Below are 23,459 nucleotides of genomic sequence, written 5' to 3'. Positions count from 1 at the left end.
CACTTGCAAAATGGGGATAATCACCCTTCCCCCACTCAGGGGTGAAATTCATTCTGGTGGTGCGGGGCCCATGCACTGCAATGGCAAGTGTCAGAGAAAAGCCTACACTAAAGTGGGGAAGGCATGTGGTGCAGAAAGGAAGAGGTCCTTCTCACTTCTGGGCATTGATTAGGCCACCCTCCAAATCCACCTCCCTCTGGACTGAGCAGGCTTGTCCCATTGGGTTTGTCATGCTGATGAATGTGGGTGGAGTGGGAGGGAATTCAGAACTACAAGATCCCACGTGCCACCTGTCCTGTGCATAGAAAATTGATGTTTTGAAGGTGCCCCCAGCCATGCCCCACTGTGCTTCTTCACTGTTGTTTTGTTTGGAGTGATGCTCGCTCTGAATCTGGAGGTGAAATGGGGGAAGCCGCTGCTTTTTATTAAGAACTGAATTAAACTACCTGAGCAAGATCGGGCTAGGGATGTTTCGCTTTAGGCTGGCTTCAGAGAAACGCCGTCAGCTCCAGCACAAACTCCCACTGGCTGTTTGTAGCCTGAGGGCAGGGCTCTGTTACCTTTGCTGCTGATTTATGGAAATGAACCCTTGCACGGGTGTCTCTGGAACCGCAGTGTTCCTGCAAGGATTTGTGGCTTAGCTTCCTCTCCCTTTTGTTTTGCAGAAGCTGCACAAGTATTTCCCCATCTCGGAAATCGGGGTGCTGCAGGAAGACTCCTCCAATATCGTGGAGCTGATTCGCGTGGCTTTCGAGGTAAGAGATGACCTCTGGGGTGTCAGTCTAGCTCACAGAATCAAGCCACTGGGTAGGGGGAGCATTCTGCCAGGGGAAGAGCAGTGGGGCCCTTTGCAACCCCCTGGGCAGGCGAGAAGGGGTGGCATGGTTGGGTTATGCACTGAAGATAAGTGCTGTTGGGATCTATCTTTTGTTCTTCCATCCCAGCGTATCCGTTCCAAGATGGACATCCGGGCTGACTCAGTCCCGAAGTCCATGAAGACAGAAGTTACCTCCTTGAAATATAAAAAGACAGAGTCTGGCTCTTTTCATGTCACCCGCGGGGAAGTGGTAAGTCCTAGACTGAGCTTCTGTCCATCTGTAACGGTTCTTAGGGTGCCCAGGGTTGTGAGTCACCTTGTTACCTCCCTACCTCCAGCGTGAGAGAGACTTGCTTGTGCTGCACTGGGTGTCAGCTCCCTGACACCACCAGCTGTCAGCCACCCAAACAGTATTTCTGGGCTATGCCAGCCAAACTTTGCCTTGATGGTTACCAGTAGATGCACCCCACTCCAAGTCCCTGTGAAGCGATCTCCTGTTACGTCCAGCCCCTGACACTGAATGCTCACAGAAATGACCAGGTGTGCTGTCCCCAAGAGAACACTACACACAGTTTGACTGGTTCGACACAAGACCAGCTCCTATAGGACATCAGAGCACTGAGATATATTTATAGTGAAAACCATCTGAAGTTTATTATTAAAGATTAAGATTGAAGAGACGGTGAGTAAGGATAATGGAAACAGGATGGTTAAGTATAAAACAAAGTAGAGCGCACTTCCTGGATCCATATGCAGCTCCTTGTATAGGCACCGGCTCTGGGGCTGGAGCTACAGGCACCAACTTTCCGATATGCCGGGGGGGTGCTCACTGCTCAACCCCTGGCTCTGCCACAGGCCCTGCCCCCACTCCACCCCTTCCCACCTCCTCCCCATAGCCTGCTGTGCCCTCGCTCCCCCCCCCACTCTCCTGCATGCCACGAAACAGCTGATCGGGAGGCATGGGGAGAGCTGCGGGTAGGTGGGAGGTCCTGGGAGCGGGCAGGGAGGGGAGCTGATGGGGGTGGGGGCTGCTGACGTATTACTATGGCTCTTTGGCAATGTATATTGATAAATTCTGGCTCCTTCTCAGGCTCAAGTTGGCCACCCATGTCCTAGAGTCTAAACATAACAGAGTAAGCTTCTGTCTGAAGAAGCTGATCTTGCCCAAAGCAGTCTTCCAGCATCTCCAACCATTTGGCCGGGATCCCCCTTTCATGAATGAAAAAAGCGCTGTCCTTTTGCTTCCTCAGTGTAGGTTAAAGAAGCATCCTTTTGCCTTTTTATATCGCCTCCTCCTCCCGCAAATTCATTGTTTGACCCCAGAGCTGGGATGACCCCTCTTGGTGTGTTGTCTTTGTCTGCAACTGGGGCACTTCCATTGTGTTTGCTTACAATGCTTAATTTACACATCAGCCTAGGCAGACGAGTCCACATACATCCTTTGTCTGGCAGCAACTTGTTTGTCAGCCCTGCCTTGATTCAGACTTTGTGAACATATGTCCACGGTACAGTACAGAGATACGTAACTTTTTTAAAATATCAATTGTATGTACACATCACAACAATTATGAGGATTCCTGTGACATAGGATTGCCAACTTTGTAATATTTAAAAACCGGACACTCGAGCAGGAGTGCCGGAACCAATCCTTCCTTCTCTGCCCTTTCCCACGCAAGGACCTACCTCTGCCCCCCAGGCCTCATCCCTGCCCTGCCCCTTCCCCGAGGCCCCCTCCTGCTCTGCCTCTTCCCCTGAGACCCTACCCCCATTCGCTCCTCTTTCCCCTTCTCTCCCCCACTCCCTGTAAGGGTCAGGAGGGACTTTCCTGGAGCCGGGACTGGGAGCTGCCGCCGTCTGATGCAGGTGGGAGGCGGCCCTGGCTGAGTAGGGACTGGTGCAGGTGATGACTCAGCGGCTCTCCCACATGCAGTAACCAGACTTTGGGTGTCCGGTCAGTAGATCTGACCAGACGCCATCAGGTCCCCTTTCCAATTGGACTTTAAGGTCGAAAATCAGACACCTGGCCACCCTACTATGACATGAGCCTTTATTAGAGATCTCCTGTGACATCATTTATGGATAAATACCATGAAAGCCATGTGCTAATGGTTGGGAGTTTGTCAGGCCTGTTAGGAGTTGCTGTTACACAATAGTGAACCCGTTGCCAGTTGGCACTGAGTGGCTTTTAAGGTCACACCTCTTCCTTTACGGTAGGGTCAGCCACCGGCTGATCTGCAGGTGTCAGGTCATAACCCTCTTGCTTGAACGGGGCATCTGCCATAATATTTTCTCTTCCCTTAATCTGCAGTTTCCATGCCATGTTCTTGGAGCATGTTTGGAATTAGTACCTTGGGTTCGATGCAGCCACACCAGCGGATATCGATCTCTCAGGGTCCTAAACCTTCTGTTAATAGACTGGGCTTTACCGGTTTGACATCCCATACCAAGGCCGTCCAGAGGATTCAGGGGGCCCCCGCCACCAAATAGCCACCGAAGACCCGGCACTTCGGCGCGGGTCCTGGAGCAGAAGGGCCCCCCGGCCACTGAATTGCCGCCAAAGACTCGGAGCGGAAGAAGTTCCTTGGGCCTAGCCCCGTGAGAGATTTCTGGGGCCCCCAGCGCTTCAGGGTCCCCGAAAAACTCTCGTGGGAGCCCCTGTGAGTCCTGGGGCCCCAGGCAAATTGCTCCACTTGCCCCCACCCTCCCAACGGGCAGCCCTGTCCCATACAATGGTATAACATTCTTTTTCCATGACACAGTCATTCTGTTCAGTGGGGTGTCCGTTTTTTACTTCAGAAAGCGACAGGAAGCTTTTCATTACTTTCCCCGGTTTGCGTCACCACTGCACCCAAAACCAGTGTCCAATGTATCAGTGCATAGTTCAAACATTTTGTCAAAACTTGGGCTGGGCAGAACAGGCTTTTCTGACAGGATTTTCTTTACCTCATCAAAACCTTCCTGACAAGCTTTTGTCCCCACCCTATTTTGTTTGGTTTTGGCTTTTGCACAAGTCTGTGACTGCAGACACAATGTCACTGAAACGTGCACAAATCAGTGGTAATAGTTAACCAACCCTGTCAAAGACTGGACTTGTTTTTCAGTCTGGGCTGTAGACAAGATAACAGGGGATCAGCCGAAATTTGGCCACCTCCTAACCAGTGTCCTAAATAAGGAACTTCAGCAACTTCTGTTTTACATTTTAACACCTGCATCTCTGAGTTTTGTTAGCACAGTGCCCAAGTGGTTTCAGTGATCTGACCAAGAACTGCTAAACAGTGCAATGTCGTCAGTATAAACTCGGGCAAAGTCTTGTAGCTCGTTTAACACTTGATTAACAAGCCTCTGAAAGGTGGTTCCTGCATTCCTGTGCCCTCCGAGAACCCTCATGCCATCTGTCTTGGAGGCTTAGCTGGCCCGCATCATCATGGTATCTGAGCACCTCAGTCTTCAGTGTATCCATGCTCACAACACCCCGGTGAGGTAGGGCAGTGCTGTTATCCCCATTTTAGAGAAGGGAAACTGAGGCACACAGACTAAGTGATTTGTCCAGGGTCATGCAGGGAGTCTCTCCCAAAGCAGGGAAATGCATCCAGGTCTCCTGAGTCTCAGGCTAGTGTTCTAACCACTGGGCCATCCTTCCTGTCTTGTGTAGGTTAGCAGCAATTTTGGCATGTTCCTGGTGTTATCAGAGTAATAGCTGGACTTAAGCTCCTTGGAGCAGGGACAGTCTTGTGGTGTGTTTCTACAGCACTTAGCACAGTGGGGTCCTTCATTTATTATTGCAGCTTCCAGGTGCTGCTGCAATACAGATGAATAATAGTGGAAGGTACTTTGCAGGCCGAGCCTGTACAGCCAGGGCAAGAGAGTTCCCAATCATTCATGTATTGTCCTGGAAAAGGGAGAGCTTTTATTTATTTATTTATGTATTTTTTAATACCTGTCTCCATCTTTCCCTTTACAATGTCCGCAGCCTCTCACCTCCAGGCCGCCAGTTCAAATCCACCAGAGCAGCGGCTGGATCTAGAAGGGCTGTTTGGCCACTGGCAGCTAACAAACGGGTCTCTTCCATTCAGGGCAGCTTCAAGGTGCGCGTGAAAGCTCATGAGTACGTGGGTGGGGAGCACGTCTGCAACCTCCCCAAGAAAGAGCAGCAGGGGGTAATCCACATGAAGCCCTCGTCTTTGAGTGACAGCCTGAAAATTGACGTCTCCGTCATTTGTGACGTTTGCCCCTGTGAACAGGTATGGAGGCTGCGCTCCCACCATCTTCGGTTCTGGGGGAAATCCTGGGACATTTTCTGCTCTGATACAGATCTGGGATTGTAAAGAATTGCTAGTGTGTGTGAGCACCACTCCCCTCTACTAGATGGGATCCTCACTGCTTAACTGTGTGTCATATGCCCCTTGCAGCTAATGGAGATTCTTCTTTAGCTCAGGTAGCCAGCGTTTGTGCTATTTAGAGCAGGAATTCTGTCCTTGCCAGTGCCGTGAATGCACAAGTGGCTGCAGTGAGCAGCGTAGTATCAACTGCAAAGAGCTTGGTGGCTGTAGATTTGTTTCACCACTGGGGATCTGGGGGTGAAATGGAGTTTACAGATGTGTCTGCTCGGGGTGCTGCTGGCAGCGTCTCTAGGCATTTTGAGGGAGGCTTCCCAAGTGGAGTGAGTTTATTGTTCCCAGCTTCCTGGGGAAAAGATTACCAAGGAGACATTTTGCTACAGCCCTGTGCACAGAGCCAGGGATACAGAACCTGCTAAAAAGAGCTCCCGTCACATCCTGCTGGAGATCTGCCCACCCCACACCTGCCCTCTCTTCATGTGCGCGCAGGAGGCCATCAGCAGAGGGTCCTAGAGACTCTAGAGCCTGCTAGTCCGTCTTCTAGGGACATGTGACTGGGTCTGAGTCCCTGGAGGATGGTCAGTAACGTCCTACTCTCTTTCTCGTTTACAGCAAAAGATGGTTAGATCGTCCATGTGCAGTTTCAACGGGGACTTCGTCTGTGGGCAGTGCGTCTGCTACCCAGGCTGGTAAGGATCCTGTCCAGCGCTGCTCTGTAAGGGACCCAGTCCTGGAAGCCTCCTCCTCCGGGCTTCAGTTATCAGTGGAGGTCAAAAGATCTTGGCTTAGGCTTTCTCACCCTGTATGTGGTGGCTGCTCTCTCTGTGAATGTAAATCTCTCCACTGGGTCCCATGCCAGGGATCTGTCTCCAGATGGGGCCCGTGGTGCCTCTGGCTTCTAAGGTCCCTCAGTGCATGTGTCTGTCTCTCTCTCTCTGCCAGGCGAGGGGACATGTGTGACTGTTCCACAGCCTCTTCCAGTGACAACCAGGCCTGCATCCGCCCTGGAGACTCAGAGCCCTGCTCGGGGCGGGGCGAGTGCCTCTGTGGGAAATGCCAGTGCTATTCTGAGGACCTGACCCAGCGCTACGAGGGCGACTTCTGCCAGTTCGACAACTTCCAGTGCCCACGCACCTCCGGCTTCCTCTGCAATGGTGAGTGGGGGCCGAGAGGCTGGCGCTTGCCTGCCTGAAACACTTCTGCTAGCTGGCCTCGGGGGCTCCTGCAGCTCCTTCCCTTGGGGGCGCTGCCCAGACAGCGGCAGGTGCAGCACGGTTTTGGTAACGAAGCAGGCGCAGAGCTTTACCATTCACACCCCTCAAGACGTGAGCTTCAACGCCAGATGTGAAAATACCCCACAGTGCAGGAGTTAGATCCGACATGTTGGGTCAGGACCCATCTCTTCAAAGAGCTTTTCTGAACAGTAATTTCCTAGAATGGCTGCCAAAGCTTGTCTACCGGCCCGCATGACCCAGTCATCCCTTGAGAGTTAGAGCTAAATACAAATCACAGCCTGGCTTTCAGCCTGCACCTGTAACAAATCTTCCTGCTCATAGCGATGCTGGGGAGAGAACCCAGGACATGGGGCTCTGAATAGAGGGGCCTCTGCTCCTTGTGCTAAAGGAGATTTCCTTTAGCTGGCAGCAGCAGTAGTAGTAGATCCTTTTATGCACTAAGAACCAGGCTCTGGAGAGAGACATGGCCCCACACACATCCTGAGCCAGAAGGTTACACTGCAAAGCACAAAGAAAGAAGTTTGCTTTGGACCCAGGGCCCCAGTGAAGGATCGGTGCAGCTCAGGTCTGATTAGAGCCCTTGGTCCTGACCCACCTCTCACTGAAGTGGATGGAAAGATGCTCACTGATCTGAATGAAACTGGATCATGCCCCTGGTCTGTAATCAGTATCATCAATTGCTTCTTCGCACCATGCTTGCGACTGTCCCTTTTCCTCTCCCCCAGGAGACAAAGCCCAGCTATCTAAGATACAGTGAAAGAATCCTCTAGGGAGCAGCTGGGATGGCTCATGGGACTGAGAGTCGAAGGCAGGAATATCCTCAGGGGATCAGGAGCTAGAGATGCCGCCCAATTCAGCACTCACCTGTAGCATCTGCTCTTTCTCTGCAGATCGTGGTCGCTGCTACATGGGTCAGTGTGCATGTGAAAGTGGCTGGGGGGGCCCTGGCTGTGAATGCCCCACAAGCAATGACACCTGCATCGACAGCAAAGGGGTAGGTTACTGAGTGCAGGATTGTTCCATGTAGGAGCAGGGGAGGGCAAAGTAGGTGGAGGCTGGGTCTGACTTTCCTGCTGCCCTGGATCCAAACGGTTCGGGAATCAGAGAGAGATCTGGATCCAGTTCAGCTGGGGCGCTGGATGGACTGAGAGAAGCAAGTGTGGCTGCGGGTGGCACGATGCTCTTCCTAGCCCAGTGCTATCCCATGAGTGGGGGAGCTTCTTCCTGACCCCAGCTGATGATCAGCTGCCCTGACACATGAGGATTCAATGGACTGTGTCATTTTTATCCCAGCTGTTGTCACTGTGGGTAAATGATGGGGATGCGTGGATGGGGGAGAGGTTGACAGGGCAACACCGAAGGAGAGCCACTGCTCTAGGACCTCTATTACCAGCAGCGCTAAGTGAGGGCTTATCAGTAGTGTCAGAGGCTGATCCTGGCCCCCTCTACTCCTGCAGGGGATCTGCAATGGCCGTGGGAGATGTGAATGCGGCAGGTGTATCTGCGACAAGCCTTCTCGGTACACTGACCTCACCTGTGAAATCAGCTACTCCCTGGTAAGGCTCCAGTTCAATGGTCAGAGACCAGTACTCCTAAGGCAGTGGTCGCCAACCTTTTTGTGGCCAGTATCACATTCATGTCTTCAGAAGAGTGTGGCGGGCGCCAACAATTTTTCAAGGCTTATTTTGTCTTTGTACATTAAATAATACCAAAAAAATCATATTTATTATTACATAATATATGAATCCAGAGAGAAGCTGGAGAGAAGCCGCGAGGACAGAGAACACTGGCACCCGTAGCCCCAGAGTACTCTGTCCCCAGCAGGGGTGGGGCCCTGGCTTCTCTCCCCTGCTGGGCACTAGGTGGGCCCCATGCCTGCCTGGGACTGAGAACACTGGGGCCCGCAGCCTGCAGCCCCGGAGTTCTCTGTCCCTGGCAGGCGCAGGGCCGCGGCTTCTCTGCCCTGTGCCTGCAGGGAACAGAGAACACCACGCCTGCAGCCTGATTTCTCTGTCCTCGTCAGATGTGGGGCCGTGGCTTCTTTCCCCTGATGGGCACTAGGCGGGCGCCATGGCACCCGCGGGCACCGCGTTGGGGACCACTGTCCTAAGGCATCACCTGTCTGTTCACAACCTGGATCCTGAGCCTCTGGGGGAACGTGGGGCTCTTGAGAGGACTGAGAGGGATTACCCCAAATAAAGCCAAAAGCACATACAGGCCAGAAACAATCCCCTGTGGATCGTCCTGCTCTCTCCTCAGGCTCGTTAGAATGATTTCCATCCTGGGACAGCAAGGCTGGTGTAGCTGCTGAATGGCCACAGAAGGCTCGTAGCCAGGTCTATTTAGCTCACAGATGCTGTTAAACTGATAAATACAACAGTATACCAGGATCTGCATTTACAGGAAGGGAGCATTCCTAGTGGTTAGAACATACGTCTGGGATTGAGCTCCTGGCTTCTATTTCTGACTCTGAGACACTTAACTGCCACGTGCCTCAGTTTCCCCAACTTTAAAATGAGGAGTATACTTCGCTACTTCTCAGGGGTGTGGGAGACTTAAGTTGTTAATGTCTGTGAAAGCTCTCTGAGATCCTCAGATGAGAGCTGCTACCTCAGGGCAGAATATCAGTGTAGATTATTTTACTGAGATGGGGCTGATTCAAAACCCCAGATCTAAATATCTCCTACGTTTGGGAAAGTTAGGCTCTGGGTTGCAGTTTTGATCCAGAGCCAGGCTCTGTTAATACACTGCATGCATATATGCATGTGTTTGAATCTGGGGTTTTGGTTTTGCTCACTATAGAAATCAGGAGACAGCTGCCAAAATTTAGATCTGGGTTCAGATTCCAAATTCCACCTCCAGGCCCGAAAGGAAAAGCATCCAGGATTGTTCGGGATTTGTTTGAGTCTGTAAAGGGATTTGTACTATGCTGAGCTGGGTTCCCACTCACCTTTTACTGCAGTCACTCTTTGTATGTCACCGCCACACACTTTCACGTTAGTCCCCCCACCAGTCTGATGTCCCCGCTCCACCCCTGCCCTTACGCTGACGATGAGGGTGCATGAGTGGTCTCCAACACTCATTCTTCAGAGTCCAACGTTGTCCCTCCGTCTCTCCCCCTCACTGTCCGATGTCATGTCTCCGGTGCACAGGGCGTGCTGGGGGTGTGCGAAGACATTCGAAGCTGCGTCCAGTGCCAGGCCTGGGGGACAGGGGAGAAGAAGGGGCAGAAATGCAAGGACTGCTCTTTCAAGATCCAGATGGTGGATGAACTGCAAAAAGGTACCGAGCCCTCGGCCTGCGGGTGTCAAAGCTCTGTGTGTATCTGACGTGGCTTCCCTGAGCCCGGACTCTGTGTGTGTGTGTGTGTGTGTGTGTGTGTGTGTGTGTGTGTGTGTGTGTGTGTGTGTGTGTGTGTGTGTGTGTGTGTGAAAGCTCTGTGTGTATCTGACGGGGCTTCCCTGAGCCCGGACTCTGTGTGTGTGTGTGTGTGTGTGTGTGTGTGTGTGTGTGTGTGTGTGTGTGTGTGTGTGTGTGTGTGTGTGTGTGTGTGTGTGTGTGCAGCACCTAGTACAGTGAGGCCCAATCCCAACGGGAGCCTCTGGGTGTTTCCTTTCATGACAACAGTCGCACCCTCCCCCTCTCTCTAGCGAAGGAGGTGAATGAGTACTGCTCGTTCCAGGACGAGGAGGACGACTGCACCTACCGCTACACGCTGGAAGGGGATCCCAGCACGGTGCACAACAACACCATCCTGGTGCAGAAGAAGAAAGGTGAGCAGGGCCCTGGTGGGGGGAGGAGGCGTGGCTAAGGCTCAGAGCTAGCAGGGCCTTGTGCTCATGCCAACCGCTGATCACAGCTTGACCTCTCTCTCTGCCCCTTTCGGGCATCAGGGCTACAAACCCTAAGTCTGAGCTCCTCCCAAGGACCATTCTAGAGGCCACATCTCTCCTAATGAAGAGTCTGAACTTGGGGCTAGTGGAAGGTAGCATCCCAGGGGGCTCGAGCCTGCCCCATCCACAGCTCAGGCCCAGCCAGGGCCGCCCAGAGGAGCGGGGCAAGTTGGGTAATTTGCCCCAGGCCCTGCAGGGGCCCCCATGAGAATATAGTATTCTATAATATTGCAACTTTTTTTTTTATGGAAGGGGCCCTGAAATTGCCTTGCCCCAGGCCCCCTGAATCCTCTGGGCAGCCCTGGGCCCAGCATGGGCAGGGGAAGGTGCAAGCTACGGGACCCCCTCAGGGCCAAGAGCATGTCTCCGTCTCCAACTCATGTCTCCAAGGACACCTGCAAACCCTGGCTTGCCTGCCCCGCAATGGGGAGCGTGCCCCACAGCAATAAGCTGAAATATCGAGGGACCCCCGGGCTGAGTCCCCAGCCACTTCCAGCCTGTGGCTTGTCTGTGCGCCTGTCCGTAGCACCCCAAGCGCATTGGTGGTGTCAGGGACTTTAACCCCGACGGCAAAGTTCGTTGTCTGACCGCAAGAGAGACAGGCAGGTTGTACAAATAATGTTAAATGATCTGGCCAGGCTGGGGTCACTCGGCCAAGGCTGCCAGCAGAGGGGCTTGGTAGTGCCATGGGGATGGTTACTGGGAGCTGGTTACCATTGTCCCCTGGGAACTGGACTGAGATTTCCCCCCCCAGTTCATCCCACACAGGCCACCCAACAGTCATCAGCTGGGAGCATATGTCAGTCACTCCTGCCCTAGGCTCGCTTTGAACTGGCTACATGCTAGGGAAGTGAGTGAAGAGCTGGCAGCTACCTCTCCTTGCCTGGCGCTTGTGGGTGTCCCTGTTAGTGAGCACCTGGGGCAGTTGCAGGGATGTTACTGCACCTAGGTTGGCTGCATCCTCCCAAGGAGAATTCTGGCCTGCCCCTCTCCCGTTCCCCCCTCCCTTTTTCTGGCTCTGCTTTCCTCCCCTCTCCCTCTCTTCCCAGCCCAGACATGCTGGGATCAGCTGCCCCCAATTAACCACTAGTTTATTGCCACTGGTTGCAGAGTGCCCACCAGGAAGCTTCCTGTGGCTCATCCCCCTGCTCATTTTCCTGATGTTACTCCTGGGGTTGCTGCTGCTGCTCTGCTGGAAGTACTGCGCTTGTTGCAAGGTGAGATCCGGGTCCTGCCGTGCGGGGCTGCACTCAGACCCCCGGGGCAGGTGTGGCAGGCACAGGAGAATTATCCAAGGCTGGAGACTGAAATCCCAGCTATTGGAAAGCAACCGGTCAGACCCATCTCTCGGAAGACGCTTTACAAAAGGCCCTGCCGCGCCTTTGCTGATCCAGCTGGGAAGCCAAATGGTCTGAATATAATGTAGTTTGGGAGGGAAGAGGGCCAGTTCTCACTGGAACTGAGCAGGGTTTTGCCAGTGGCTTCAGTAGGCGGTAGATGGGAGCTGGCATGTGCCAAACGGTCCTGGCACATCCATGGCTGTGTCCCCCTTAGGGTAAAAGCACTGGCCCACGAGGGACAGCAGTTGCTCTGTGGTTTAGCAGGCAGATGTCTAGGCTTTCCGAAGGTGGTTAGCCCTGCACTGCTGAGCAGTTTGCAGCCGTCTCCCTGGGTGCTGTCATGTGCACAGGCCAGGATGGCGTGAGGGCTAACGGAGATAGGGGGAGGCAAAGGGACCTGGCCTCAGCATTCCCAGGGGAACTGTCATAACATTTTTTTCCCAGATCTGGACCTTAGCGTCCAAAATATGGGTGTTAGCATGAAAACCTTCAAGCTTAGTTACCAGCTTGGACCTGGTAAAGCTGCCACCAGCCAGGAATTATACAGTGCCTAGCTCACTGTGGTCTCCCCAAAACCTTCCCTGGGGGACCCCCAGACTCAGATTCCTTGAGTCTCACAACAAAGGGAAATAACCTCCTCCCCTTGTTTCCTGGTTACTTCCTCCCAGGCTCCCCTCCCTGGACGACCCTAGGAGATTCCCTGCTTCCAGTCCTGGAAACACAAGTACCAAGAGAGCTAATCTCTCTCCCCCCCTCACCCAGAGGGTATGCAAAGTCAGGCTTAGTAAATCTAACACAAAGAGATTTTCCCCCTGACTTCTTCCTCCCACCAATTCCCTGGTGAGCTGCAGACTCAATTCCCTGGAGTCCCCACTAAAGAAAAACTCCAACAGGTCTTAAAAAGAAAGCTTTATATAAAAAGAGTGAAAAAGGACATAATATATAGTCTCTGTATCAAGGTGACAATATACAGGGTCAATTGCTTAAAGGGAAAAAATGAATAAACAGCCTTATCCAAAAAGAATACAATTCAAAACACTCCAGCAACTACACACATGTAAATACAAAAGAAAACAAAATAAACCTATTGTCTTACTATCCTTGTACTTACAACTTGGAAACAGAAGATTAGAAAGCCAGGAGATAGAAAAATCACTCTCAGAGCCGAGAGGGTCAGACCCAAGACAAAGAACAAAGAACTCACACCCCAAAACTTCCCTCCACCCAGATTTGAAAAAGTCTTGTTTCCTGATTGGTCCTTTGGTCAGGTGTTTCAGGTTACTGGTGTTACCCCTTTACCAGTAAAAGAATATTAACCCTTAGCTATCTGTTTATGACAGGAACAATGACATGGGCTTGGCAGCTCTTGCCATCCCACATGGAGACCCCACAAGTTGTTTCCATGTCCCCCACCCCTGCTTTCTGTTGCTGATCTAACCCTCTCCGGCAGCACGGGAGGGAGCATTCTTTCCATGCTGTGCTCCGAGGAGCTCCTGGCCACAGAGGGACTTTTGTTCGTTTTTTTTGTCTCCTAGGCTTGCCTGGCCCTGCTACCCTGCTGTGCAAGAGGTACCTTGTTCTGGGGGGAGGGGGACCGCTTTCAGAGAGGGGTGCGCTTCCTGTACGGCTAGGAAGGGAAGGGGCTGGGTGGAAGCAAGACCCCCAAGTGGGGATAACCTTCAGGAGCCTGAAAGGCTCAGCTGGGCAAAGGTTCTTAGTGGAGACCATTAGCCAGTGGCCTTGGTGGGAGACTGGACGAGCTGTGTGTGCTCTCTATGGGACAGAGCCGTGGCTGCTGCTAGAGCATGGCAGCTGATTGGGGCACCGTTTGTTCAGTGGATGTGCCGGATGTCCTGCTCGCATGGTGCACCCTCACTGCCCTTGGGTCCCCCAGGAGCCATGCCAGCTCTGGGCAGATGTTGTCACATGCAATAACGATCCCTAAGAGCAAAGCACTGAACCTCAGGCAGCGGATGGATCAAGGGGCTCCAGGGGGCAGTGATCTCGGGAGGGGTAAGTTCCACAGGGGTCAGGAAGAGGTTACAGCCACTGTAGAGAGGAGGGTTTAATGGGTCCCTTATGGCGTCTTGGCAGAGGGGCCATGGATGAGCTGGGCCATGGAGTTAGAGCTCCGTGGCAGAACAGTGCATTGGGGGAGCCTGCTTTGTGGATAAACGGAGGGGGTCTGTCAGTTCAGCTCCTCCCACCAGCACCGCGTGAGTGCAGGGCACAGCCTGAGCCGTGGAGCCCTCTGGGCGTTAACCTGCACCCCCCTCTCCCTGCAGGTCGCACTGTCGGGTTCAAGGAGGATCACTACATGCTGCGGCAGAGCCTTATGGCGTCAGACCACCTGGACACCCCCATGGTGCGCACCGGCTCCCTGAAGGGCAGGGACACCGTCCGCTGGAAGATCAACAACAACGTCCACAAACCGGGCTTCTCCTCCCACACCACCACAAACCCCAAGGAGCTGAGTGAGTGCTGGCGGCGGGGTGGGAGGTGTTGTGTGTGGCCTCCCACTGACTCCAGATTGGAAGAGGGTTTGGCTGCCTTGGGGTCTCCCCCGGTCCTTCACAATCCCCAGGTCCGAGTTAGCCCGTGAGGAGATTCCCCTTCCCTTTCTCTTCTCCCGCCTCCAAGGGATAGATGCCTGCCCCACAAAGTATATCCCATCTCTGTCGCAGTGACTGCAAGGGTCCCCCAGGCCCGCCACCGTGAGCATCCCCAGATGTTCCCGCCTAGAATAGCTACTCCAAGCAGATGCCCCATCTCTACACGCTGCCTTAGCTCAGCAGGCTGCTGCCTGGATTCAGCTTTCCGCTCTCCCTGCTGCTGCTTTGGGAGTGGTGAGGGAAACGATCACTCTACTCCTCAATCCGGAGTGGCTGCTGAGCCAGCTCCTCATCCAGCTGCCTTTCTTGGGCTCTGCTTGTGTCTTGCCCAGCGCTTACTGGTTGCAACAACTGAGCACCATGGGAGCCATCCGAGCCTTGGAAACTGGGCGCTGCTGGCTGGGGTGTGGGCCACCGGAGTCCCAGCCTTTCCTGGCTCCCGGCTGTTCACGGGGTGGTTTCTTTGACTGACAGCGAGAGAGTCTGACCGGGGATTCCTCTCTCCAGTTCCTTACGGCATCTCACTGAGACTGGCCCGGCTTTTCACCCAGAACCTCATGAAACCGGACAGCCGGGAATGTGAGCAGCTGCGCAAGGAGGTGGAGGAGAATGTAAGGGGCCAAACCGCTCTCTGGGCTTTGCCTTTTGGGGCGGAGGGAGCCAGGTACAGCTGGTGTGAGCTGTGACTCTGTGGCTAGGGCCCAGGAAAGTAGGGGGCTGGTTGGGTGCAGCCAACAGGGCTGGGGAGCGGATGCAAACAGACATAGGTTCTGAAGGGCTCGTCTTACCGAGGAGGTTCTCTCGACCCGGGGTTTGCCTCCCTGCCGAGGGTGATATGGCCGAGGGGAGGCCCTGGCTTCTCTGGCGGGGGTGGTACCGAGAGGTGGGGTTGTAGCGAGGGAAAGGGCTGAGCGGGGCCTGCTCGGTTTGCTGGCAGCATGGTGCCGGCTGTGCTGAGTCCCCATGGGTCTATAACAGACTCTGTTGCTCCTTTCAGCTGAACGATGTTTACAAGCACGTGTCCGGTGCCCACAAACTCCAGCAGACCAAGTTCAGGTGAGTGACCCAGGGACAGAGCGGACGTAGGAGTGCTGGGAAGAAGGGAGGGCATGGGGCACCCAAGGCTGCAAACTCTGACCTAGAGGGGCACCTAAACTTTGCATGAACAGTTTCTGAGGAGTAATCCTTCCCAGCAGCCCGGGTGCAGTGGTACCCCCAGTACCATGATGTGAATTCCAGGGATTCACATGCTCGCCATGGGTCTCCCAGCGTGCCCCAAAAGGCACCACCATAGGCTCTCTGGGCTACTTCTGGCTCCGTACATGGGGCTAAAATGCTACAGGTCTAATCACGTCTTGCTGAAGTCAGTGGCAAAATTCCCATAGACTGCAGTGAGGACCGGGTTTTGGCCCTGTAAACATGGTATCCTCCCCCAGCTGGGAGAATCGTTCCCCAAGGTTAACTCTTTGTAAACCGCATCCCTGGGCACATCTGCTACGGTGTCTGGAAAAGCTGGGTCGTAGGGAGCAGCAGGACATGTAGGGACCAGTGCTGAGGGACAAAGCAGAGAGATGCCCTGCGTGGCACTTGCTAGCCAGTGACTGAGGCTGCATCCCACAGTATGTGGGGCTCTTGAGAACGTGCGATTGTGTGCCACACATTGCACAAGAGCAAGGACAGAAACTGGAGTGACGGAAAAGTCAGAGGTGGGACTTGAACTCCTGCCTTCAGTGTTCCCAGGAGGGTGCTCTGTTGCTGGAGCCAGCGGAGCAGCTCTCATAGCTCTAGCCTGCTATAGACACACTCTGGATATTTAGAGACCTTCATGGCTCCCCAGGTGGGATTTGGTGGGGTTATTCACTCTTTCTGGTCTGTTTTTTCCCTAGGTTGCAGCCCAATGCTGGGAAAAGGTAGGTGGAGTGTCCACATCTCTCTGTCTGTCCGTCTCTCTGTTCGTCTATGCGTGGCGCACGTGTATTGGCTGATTGAAAGCTTTGGTGGCTGACTAGTGCTGCGAATGGCTGGTTGACACAGGCAACTGATTGACAGAACAGGGACAGGGCGTGAACTCTTTTCTCTCCTCTCCCTAACTGGGCTGCAGGCAGGACCACACGATTGTGGACACAGTGCTCACCGCTCCCCTTTCAGCCAAGACTGAGATCGTGAAAGTGACGGAGAAACATGTCTCTCAGGAGGCTTTCAATGAGCTGAAGGTGACGCCGGGTTACTATACTGTGACCTCTGACCAAGGTAGGAGGCGGATGTTGAGCTTACTGACCAAGGCAAAATAGTGGTTTGTGAGGAAGGACCCTCCCAGCTATGCCCTTTCGCCCTCCCCACCTGTGCAGATGCCCATGGGATGGTGGAGTTCCAGGAAGGTGTGGAGCTGGTGGACGTCCGGGTCCCACTCTTCATCAGGGAGGAAGACGATGATGAGAAGCAGTTGCAGGTGGAGGCGATTGAGGTCCCCACAGGGACAGCGGCGATTGGACGCAGGCTTGTCAATATCACCATCATCAAAGAGCAAGGTGAAGGGGGCAGAGGGGAGTGTGATAAGAAATTCTCAAATCTAGATTAATAGCTCCTAAGGCCAGAAAGGACCATTCTGATCTAGGCTGAGCTCCTGCACAACACAGGCTGGAAACCCTCACCCAGGATTCCTATCTCCAGCCCAGTGATTTGTGTCTGAACTAGACCATCTTGATTTGAAGACAAGAAGGGAAGGAGAGTTTCCCACAGCTGGTCCCTCCCTTCCTTTGCTGTCCTGGCCGGCAGCCCCCATCCCCACTTAGATGGCTCATGCTTTCAGCAGAAGCCATCGGTCATGAGGCTACAAGAGAGTTTTTAGCTGGGCGTGAAGGAATAACTCCAGATTTCCTCTGTTCCTTTTTGGGGTTCCTTCTCCCTGATCTTCCTCTTTCACACCGTTTTCTTTCTTAACTTTTACTTAATCTCTGAGTGATGCCCCCAACTCCATCTTTCCTCTTGGTGTTTCTTCTTAGAAACTGCACTCTTGAGACTACCGGATTCTCAGGTTTTTTGCAACAGTTTCTTTGCTGATGTTTTTGACAGTATGGTGGCTTTGAAGAACCCAACTGTATTCTGTGTGTGTGTGTGTGTGTGTGTGTGTGTGTGTGTGTGTGTGTGTGTGTTTTTCTAAGAAGCCTCCATCAGATGTTTGTTTCACACGGTCCACCTATCTGACTCCTTTCAGCCAGCAGCATCATCACCTTTCTGCAGCCAGCCTACTCTCACAGCCGCTTCGACCAGGTGGCCAGGATCCCTGTGCATCGGGAGATCTTGGAAAATGGAAAATCTCAGATCACCTACAGAACTCGCGATCTCACCGCCAGGGATGGCAAGGTGAGGACTGTGCTCCTTGGTATTGGTGGATCTGAGCATGGTGGCGTGAAACCCAGCAAGCGGGGACCAGTAATTACAGGAGCTGCCACAGCAAAGACAGATCCCAGTCAAAATGAATGTATGGCAACTATACTCGGGGCGAGGGAAAGAGACGTGACCTTGAGGTCTGAGCGCAGAATGGGAGCCAGGACCTCACGCATTCTCTTCCTACCTCTGTCCCACCAGGTTTGCCTGTTGGAGGCCTGGGTTTGTGGCTAGTAAAAATGTCTTTCTTTCTGTCATCTTGACCAGCCTTCTGACATGCTTGTGATAATGGACTGTTTGGAAAAGCCGGGATAAACCAGGAAGTTCCCCAGCAGGAATCATGTGCTGGTCATGTCCGGCAAAGCTTTCTGCAGCAGGGTCAGCCTGGAGAGGTTCTGCTGTATAGACTGTACTGCAGGAGTGATAGCACTGGAGAGGGGAGTGTTTGTGTTTATATTGCATGAGAATACAGCTGTGTGGGTTCCTTTCTGAATCTGCTACAGTATTGAGCAATATTTCATGGCTATGCAGAGGGTCGGGGGGACCACACTGATGAGCTATGTCCTGTGGCTGGAGAGGGGGTGGGCCATGTCCCGTGGATGCAGTGTGGCAAAGGACTCAATAATGAGCCATGTCCCGAGGATGCTGTGGCTGGGGAGTAATAAACTATTTAGCCTGTTCTTTCTTCTCCTCTCCCAGGACTACATCTTCGCAGAAGGCGACTTGGTCTTCCAGCCTGGGGAGATGCAGAAGGAGGTGCAGGTGGCACTGCTGGAGCTGACCGAGATCGATGCCCTTCTGCAGAACCGCCAGCTCAAACAGTTTGCTGTGGATCTGCTCAACCCCAAGTACGGTGCCAAGATCGGCAAATACCCGCAGACCACAGTGACCATCACTGACCCAGGTGGGTGTGCCACCGGTGAGCCGTGCTTTTCCTGCATCGCCAGGTCCTTGTGCCATATGCTGCTGGCAGATAGAGTGACTCTAGGCCAGGAGAAGTAGGGTGAAGTGTGTAATCACTACAGTGTGTCACACCAGTGACATGTACATATGTGTGGCCTGAGCTACCAGAGACGCTCCTTTCCCTTGATGCCTCAGCATGCTGCAGGTCTGGGTCCTAGCCCTAGTCGGACAGCTGCCTGGGGTAGTTAATGAGACAGGGTGGGTGAGGTGACATCTTTTACTGGACCGACTTCTGTTGGTGAGAGAGACAAGCTTTCGCGCTTACCCAGCGCTCTTCTTCAGCTCTGGGAAAGGTAGTTGGAGCATCACAGCTACGTACAAGATGGAACCAATTGTTTAGCTTAAGGTGAAGTGGTTCATTAACCCCTCTCCAGTCGGGGGGGCAAACACTGGGGTGGGGGGAAAGGGGTATTAGTGGGTTATGGATTGTTGTAATAAGCCATAAACCCAGTCTCTCTGTTCAGTCCACGATTTTTAACGTCTAGCAGAGTAATGAATTTAAGCTCATCTTTTGAAAGTGTTGTGCAGGTTTCCTTTGAGGATGAAGACTGAGAGGTCAGCTACAGAGTGGTGGTTTGTGGTGAAAAGTGTTCACCCATGGGTGACAGGCTGTTTTTGCCTTTTATCATTTTCCTTCGTGAGTTCATTCGAGAGTGTAGTGATTGTCTCGTCTCACCCACATAGTTGTTGTTGGGCATTTAGTGCACTGGATGACGTGCACCATCCAATTGTGATAGGCACGTGTAGGACCACGGGACCTTGAAAGGTGCATTGTGGGGTTGTTGATTGTTCTAGCTGTGGAGATATGTCTGCAGGTTTTGCATGTTGTGCTGGTGTATTTAATTGTATAGTTTTGGTTCCCCCTAGTTGTAGACCTGTGCATAGACAGTATCTCAGAGACTGGGAGGAGATGGATCATGTGAATTGCAAATTGAAGTGGAATTGGTTTCTTTTCCCTGTGGATCTGGGTGCAGGTAGCAGTGTATTTGGGGGAGTCGATAAACCACTAGTACTGTCTGCACCGTTAGTGTTTTAGTCCCATGGGGCTCTGTGGGGTTTAGATACCTGTGCAACCACACGTGGAGTGACCCTTTCCGCATGAGCCAGACTATATGGGTTGTGTGACAGGCCCTATCAGTGAGCTGTGTATTCTCCTCACTTGTTGGGTAGATAGTGATAAAGCAATTATTAGGTACGTACTTGACACTGTCATAGTGGCTTGGTGGAACTGTGATCCTAAGGAGAAACTAGCAAAGAATCCTGTGGCACCTTATAGACTAACAGACGTTTTGGAGCATGAGCTTTCATGGGTGAATACCCACTTCGTCAGATGCATGTAGTGGAAATTTCCAGGGGCAGGTATATATATATATATGCAGGCAAGCTAGAGATGATGAGAGAGTTCAATCAGGGAGGATGAGGCCCTATTCTAGCAGTTGAGGTGTGAAAACCAAGGGAGGAGAAACTGGTTTTGTAATTGGCAATCCATTCACAGTCTTTGTTTAATCCTGAGCTGATGGTGTCAAATTTGCAGATGAACTGAAGCTCAGCAGTCCTGAAGTTTTCTTGCTGCAGGATGGCCACCTTAACGTCTGCTATAGTGTGGCCAGGGAGGTTGAAGTGTTCTCCTACAGGTTTTTGTATATTGCCATTCCTAATATCTGATTTGTGTCCATTTATCCTTTTTCGTAGCGACTGTCCAGTTTGGCCGATGTACATAGCAGGGGGGCATTGCTGGCATATGATAGCGTATATTACATTGGTGGAGGTGCAGGTGAATGAACCGGTGATGGTGTGGCTGATCTGGTTAGGTCCTGTGATGGTGTCACTGGTGTAGATATGTGGGCAGAGTTGGCATCGAGGTTTGTTGCATGGATTGGTTCCTGAGCTAGAGTTACTATGGTGCAGTGTGCAGTTGCTGGTGAGAATATGTTTCAGGTTGTCAGGTTGCCTGTAGGCAAGGACTGGCCTGCCACCCAAGGCCTGTGAAAGTGTGAGATCCTTGTCCAGGATGGGTTGTAGATCCCTGATGTTGCGTTGGAGAGGTTTTAGCTGGGAACTGTATGTGATGGCCAGTGGAGTCCTGTTGGTTTCTTTCTTGGGTTTGTCTTGCAGTAGGAGGCTTCTGGGTACACGTCTGGCTTTGTTGATCTGTTTCCTTATTTCCTCGTGCAGGTATTGTAGTTTTGAGAATGCTTGGTGGAGATTTTGTAGGTGTTGGTCTCTGTCTGAGGGGTTAGAGCAGATGTGGTTGTACCTCAGTGCTTGGCTGTAGACAATGGATCGTGTGATGTGCCTGGGATGGAAGCTGGAGGCATGAAGGTAGGCATAGCGGTCCGTAGGTTTTCGGTATAGGGTGGTGGTAATGTGACCATCACTTATTTGCACCATGGTTTCTAGGAAGTGGACCTCCTGTGTAGACTGGTCCAGGCTGAGGTTGATGGTCGGGTGGAAGCTGTTGAAATCGTGGTGGAATTTTTCCAGAGACTCCTTCCCATGGGTCCAGATGATGAAGATGTCATCAATGTAGCATAGGTAGAGAAGGGGCGTGAGAGGACGAGAGCTGAGGAAGCGTTGTTCCAGGTCGGCCATAAAAATATTGGCATATTGTGGGGCCAGGCGGGTGCCCATAGCGGTGCCAATGACCTGGAGATATATATTGTCATCAAATTTGAAATAGTTGTGTGTGAGGATAAAGGCACAGAGCTCAACAGCCAGTTGTGCTGTGGCATCATCAGGGATACTGTTCCTGACAGCTTGTATTCCATCTGTGTGTGGGATGTTCGTGTAGAGAGTCTTTACATCCATGGTGGCTAGGATGGTGTTTTCTGGAAGGTCACCAATGCTTTGTAGTTTCCTCAGGAAATCAGTGGTGTCACGGAGATAGCTGGGAGTGCTGGTGGCATAGGGTCTGAGTAGAGAGTCCACATATCCAGACAGTCCTTCAGTGAGAGTGCCAATGCCCGAGATGATGGGGCGTCCAGGATTTCCGGGTTTGTGGATCTTGGGTAGTAGATAGAATAACCCTGGTCGAGGCTCTAAGGGTATGTTGATTTGTTCCGGTGTTAGTGTAGGGAGTGTCCTGAGTAGATGTTGCAGTTTCTTAGTGTATTCCTCAGTGGGATCTGAGGGAAGTGGCCTGTAGAATTTGGTGTTGGAGAGTTGTCTGGCAGCCTCCTTTTGGTAGTCAGACCTGTTCATGATGACAACAGCACCTCCTTTATCAGCCTCTTTGATGATAATGTCTGGGTGGTTTCTGAGGCTGTGGATGGCATTGCGTTCTGCATGACTTAGGTTATGAGGCAAGCGATGTTGTTTTTCCACAATTTCTGCCTGTGCACGTCGGCGGAAGCATTCAATGTAGAGGTCCAGACTGTCATTTCGACCCTCAGGAGGAGTCCATGTGGAGTTCTTCTTCTTGTGCTGTTGGTGGGAGGGTACCTGTGTACCAGTGTGCTGTTCAGTGTTGTCCTGAAAGTATTCTTTGAGTCAGAGATGGCGAAAGTAGGCTTCCAGATCGCCACAGAACTGTATCATGTTGGTGGGGGTGGCAGGGCAGAAAGAGAGTCCCCGAGATAGGACAGACTTTTCTTCTGGGCTGAGTGTGTAGTTGGATAGATTGACGATATTGCTGGGTGGGTTGGGGGTACCACGGTTGTGGCCCCATGAGGCAGGTAGGAGAAACTGTTATTGAAGCATCATAAAATGCACAATAGAAAAGCCCAAATGCTTCCAGAAAGCCAAGCCAAGCAGCCGTCGTTGTCCTGGATTCATTTCTGGGGCACAAGCCCCACGTGCATCACAGAAGAGGCAGTGTGGCTCATTGGCTGGTTTCAGGGACATGATTCCTGGGTTCTGTTCCTGACTCTTGCTCCGACTTGCTGTGTGACCGTGTCACATTGCCTCTGTATGCTTCAGTTTCCCTTCTCTGCAAAGTGAAGAGGACACTGATTGGCTCCTCAGGGATGGCTTGAGAGCTTATGTAGTAATGGCCGTAAAGCCCTGAGAAGTGGCGATGTGGGTTATCCCATTCTCGCTCCATCCTGCTGAGGGATGGTCACTGATGCACTCGTGGCATTTCACTCTCCCACTGCAGAGGCTGTGGACGGCATACAGTTCCCTCAGTCTCCCAGAGGCAAGCTGGGTGCGCCGCTCAGTCCAAACGCCCAAGCTCTAAACTCCAGGAAAATCCGCTTCAACTGGTTACCACCACCTGGCAAACCCATAGGGTACAAGGTAAGAGCTAAACAGGTTCCTGGGGTGGGCATGGCCAGCCCATCATCCTGGGGCATCATGGCCACTCCAGTCCAGGCCAATGATCGTTCATCCTGCACTGGGGGAGGGGAGAGAAGGTGCTGGCAGGTAGGAGGGCATCGTGGGCTTGATGGATGGGAGCAGGATGTCCTGGGAGGATCCTCTCCGATCATATCAAATCTTATTCAAGTCCAGTTAGGGAAAGTCAGCAAGGGGCTTACCTCTCATATGAAACCTGTCTATCTGTCTGCTGTGGGCAGGGCTGCCCGGCGGGGGCGGGGGCAAGTGGGGCAATTTGTCCTGGGCCCTGAAGGGGCCCCATGAGCCCTGGCCCGGAGGCGGTTCGGTCTTCGGACGGCATTTCAGCAGCAGGGGCCCCTTCAGTGCTGCTGAAGATACGGAGCGACTGAAGGGCTCCCCTAATCCCCGCCGCCGAAATGCCACTGAAGACCCATTCCGCCACCGGGTGAGTACAAGCACCGCAGCTCCCCCGCTTTGCCCCAGGCCCCCTGAATCCTCTGGGTGGCCCTGAGTGTGGGAGTGGGTTGGACTGGAGTGGCTTGGAGATTATGAAAGGGAAAGAACATGTAGCTGGGGAGAGCCAGGCATAGTGCCAATCTT

The 23,459-nt window shown here is 52.8% G+C and overlaps 1 protein-coding gene across 3 annotated transcripts in view; it reads left to right on the top strand.

Moving 5' to 3' along the window:
* Positions 1 to 23,459, top strand: part of ITGB4 (integrin subunit beta 4) — a 60,367-nt gene that overhangs the window by 20,645 nt on the left and 16,263 nt on the right. For all 3 annotated transcript variants that reach the window (XM_030534529.1, XM_030534528.1, XM_030534530.1), the window contains exons 9-28: positions 666 to 755; positions 945 to 1,067; positions 4,891 to 5,058; positions 5,767 to 5,843; positions 6,097 to 6,308; positions 7,280 to 7,383; positions 7,847 to 7,945; positions 9,542 to 9,671; positions 10,040 to 10,162; positions 11,393 to 11,499; positions 13,158 to 13,191; positions 13,908 to 14,096; positions 14,742 to 14,845; positions 15,232 to 15,290; positions 16,121 to 16,144; positions 16,336 to 16,484; positions 16,583 to 16,762; positions 17,449 to 17,597; positions 18,321 to 18,525; positions 22,681 to 22,820. In XM_030534529.1, the coding sequence (XP_030390389.1) occupies positions 666 to 755; positions 945 to 1,067; positions 4,891 to 5,058; positions 5,767 to 5,843; positions 6,097 to 6,308; positions 7,280 to 7,383; positions 7,847 to 7,945; positions 9,542 to 9,671; positions 10,040 to 10,162; positions 11,393 to 11,499; positions 13,158 to 13,191; positions 13,908 to 14,096; positions 14,742 to 14,845; positions 15,232 to 15,290; positions 16,121 to 16,144; positions 16,336 to 16,484; positions 16,583 to 16,762; positions 17,449 to 17,597; positions 18,321 to 18,525; positions 22,681 to 22,820 (2,466 nt within the window). The remainder of the gene's footprint in view (positions 1 to 665; positions 756 to 944; positions 1,068 to 4,890; positions 5,059 to 5,766; positions 5,844 to 6,096; positions 6,309 to 7,279; positions 7,384 to 7,846; positions 7,946 to 9,541; positions 9,672 to 10,039; positions 10,163 to 11,392; positions 11,500 to 13,157; positions 13,192 to 13,907; positions 14,097 to 14,741; positions 14,846 to 15,231; positions 15,291 to 16,120; positions 16,145 to 16,335; positions 16,485 to 16,582; positions 16,763 to 17,448; positions 17,598 to 18,320; positions 18,526 to 22,680; positions 22,821 to 23,459) is intronic.

This window comes from Gopherus evgoodei, chromosome 15 (assembly GCF_007399415.2).
Source record: "Gopherus evgoodei ecotype Sinaloan lineage chromosome 15, rGopEvg1_v1.p, whole genome shotgun sequence".
Classification (NCBI taxonomy): Eukaryota; Metazoa; Chordata; order Testudines; family Testudinidae; genus Gopherus; species Gopherus evgoodei.
The sequence above is the reverse complement of the archived record's forward strand: the minus strand, read 5'-3'. Positions and strand labels throughout refer to the sequence as shown.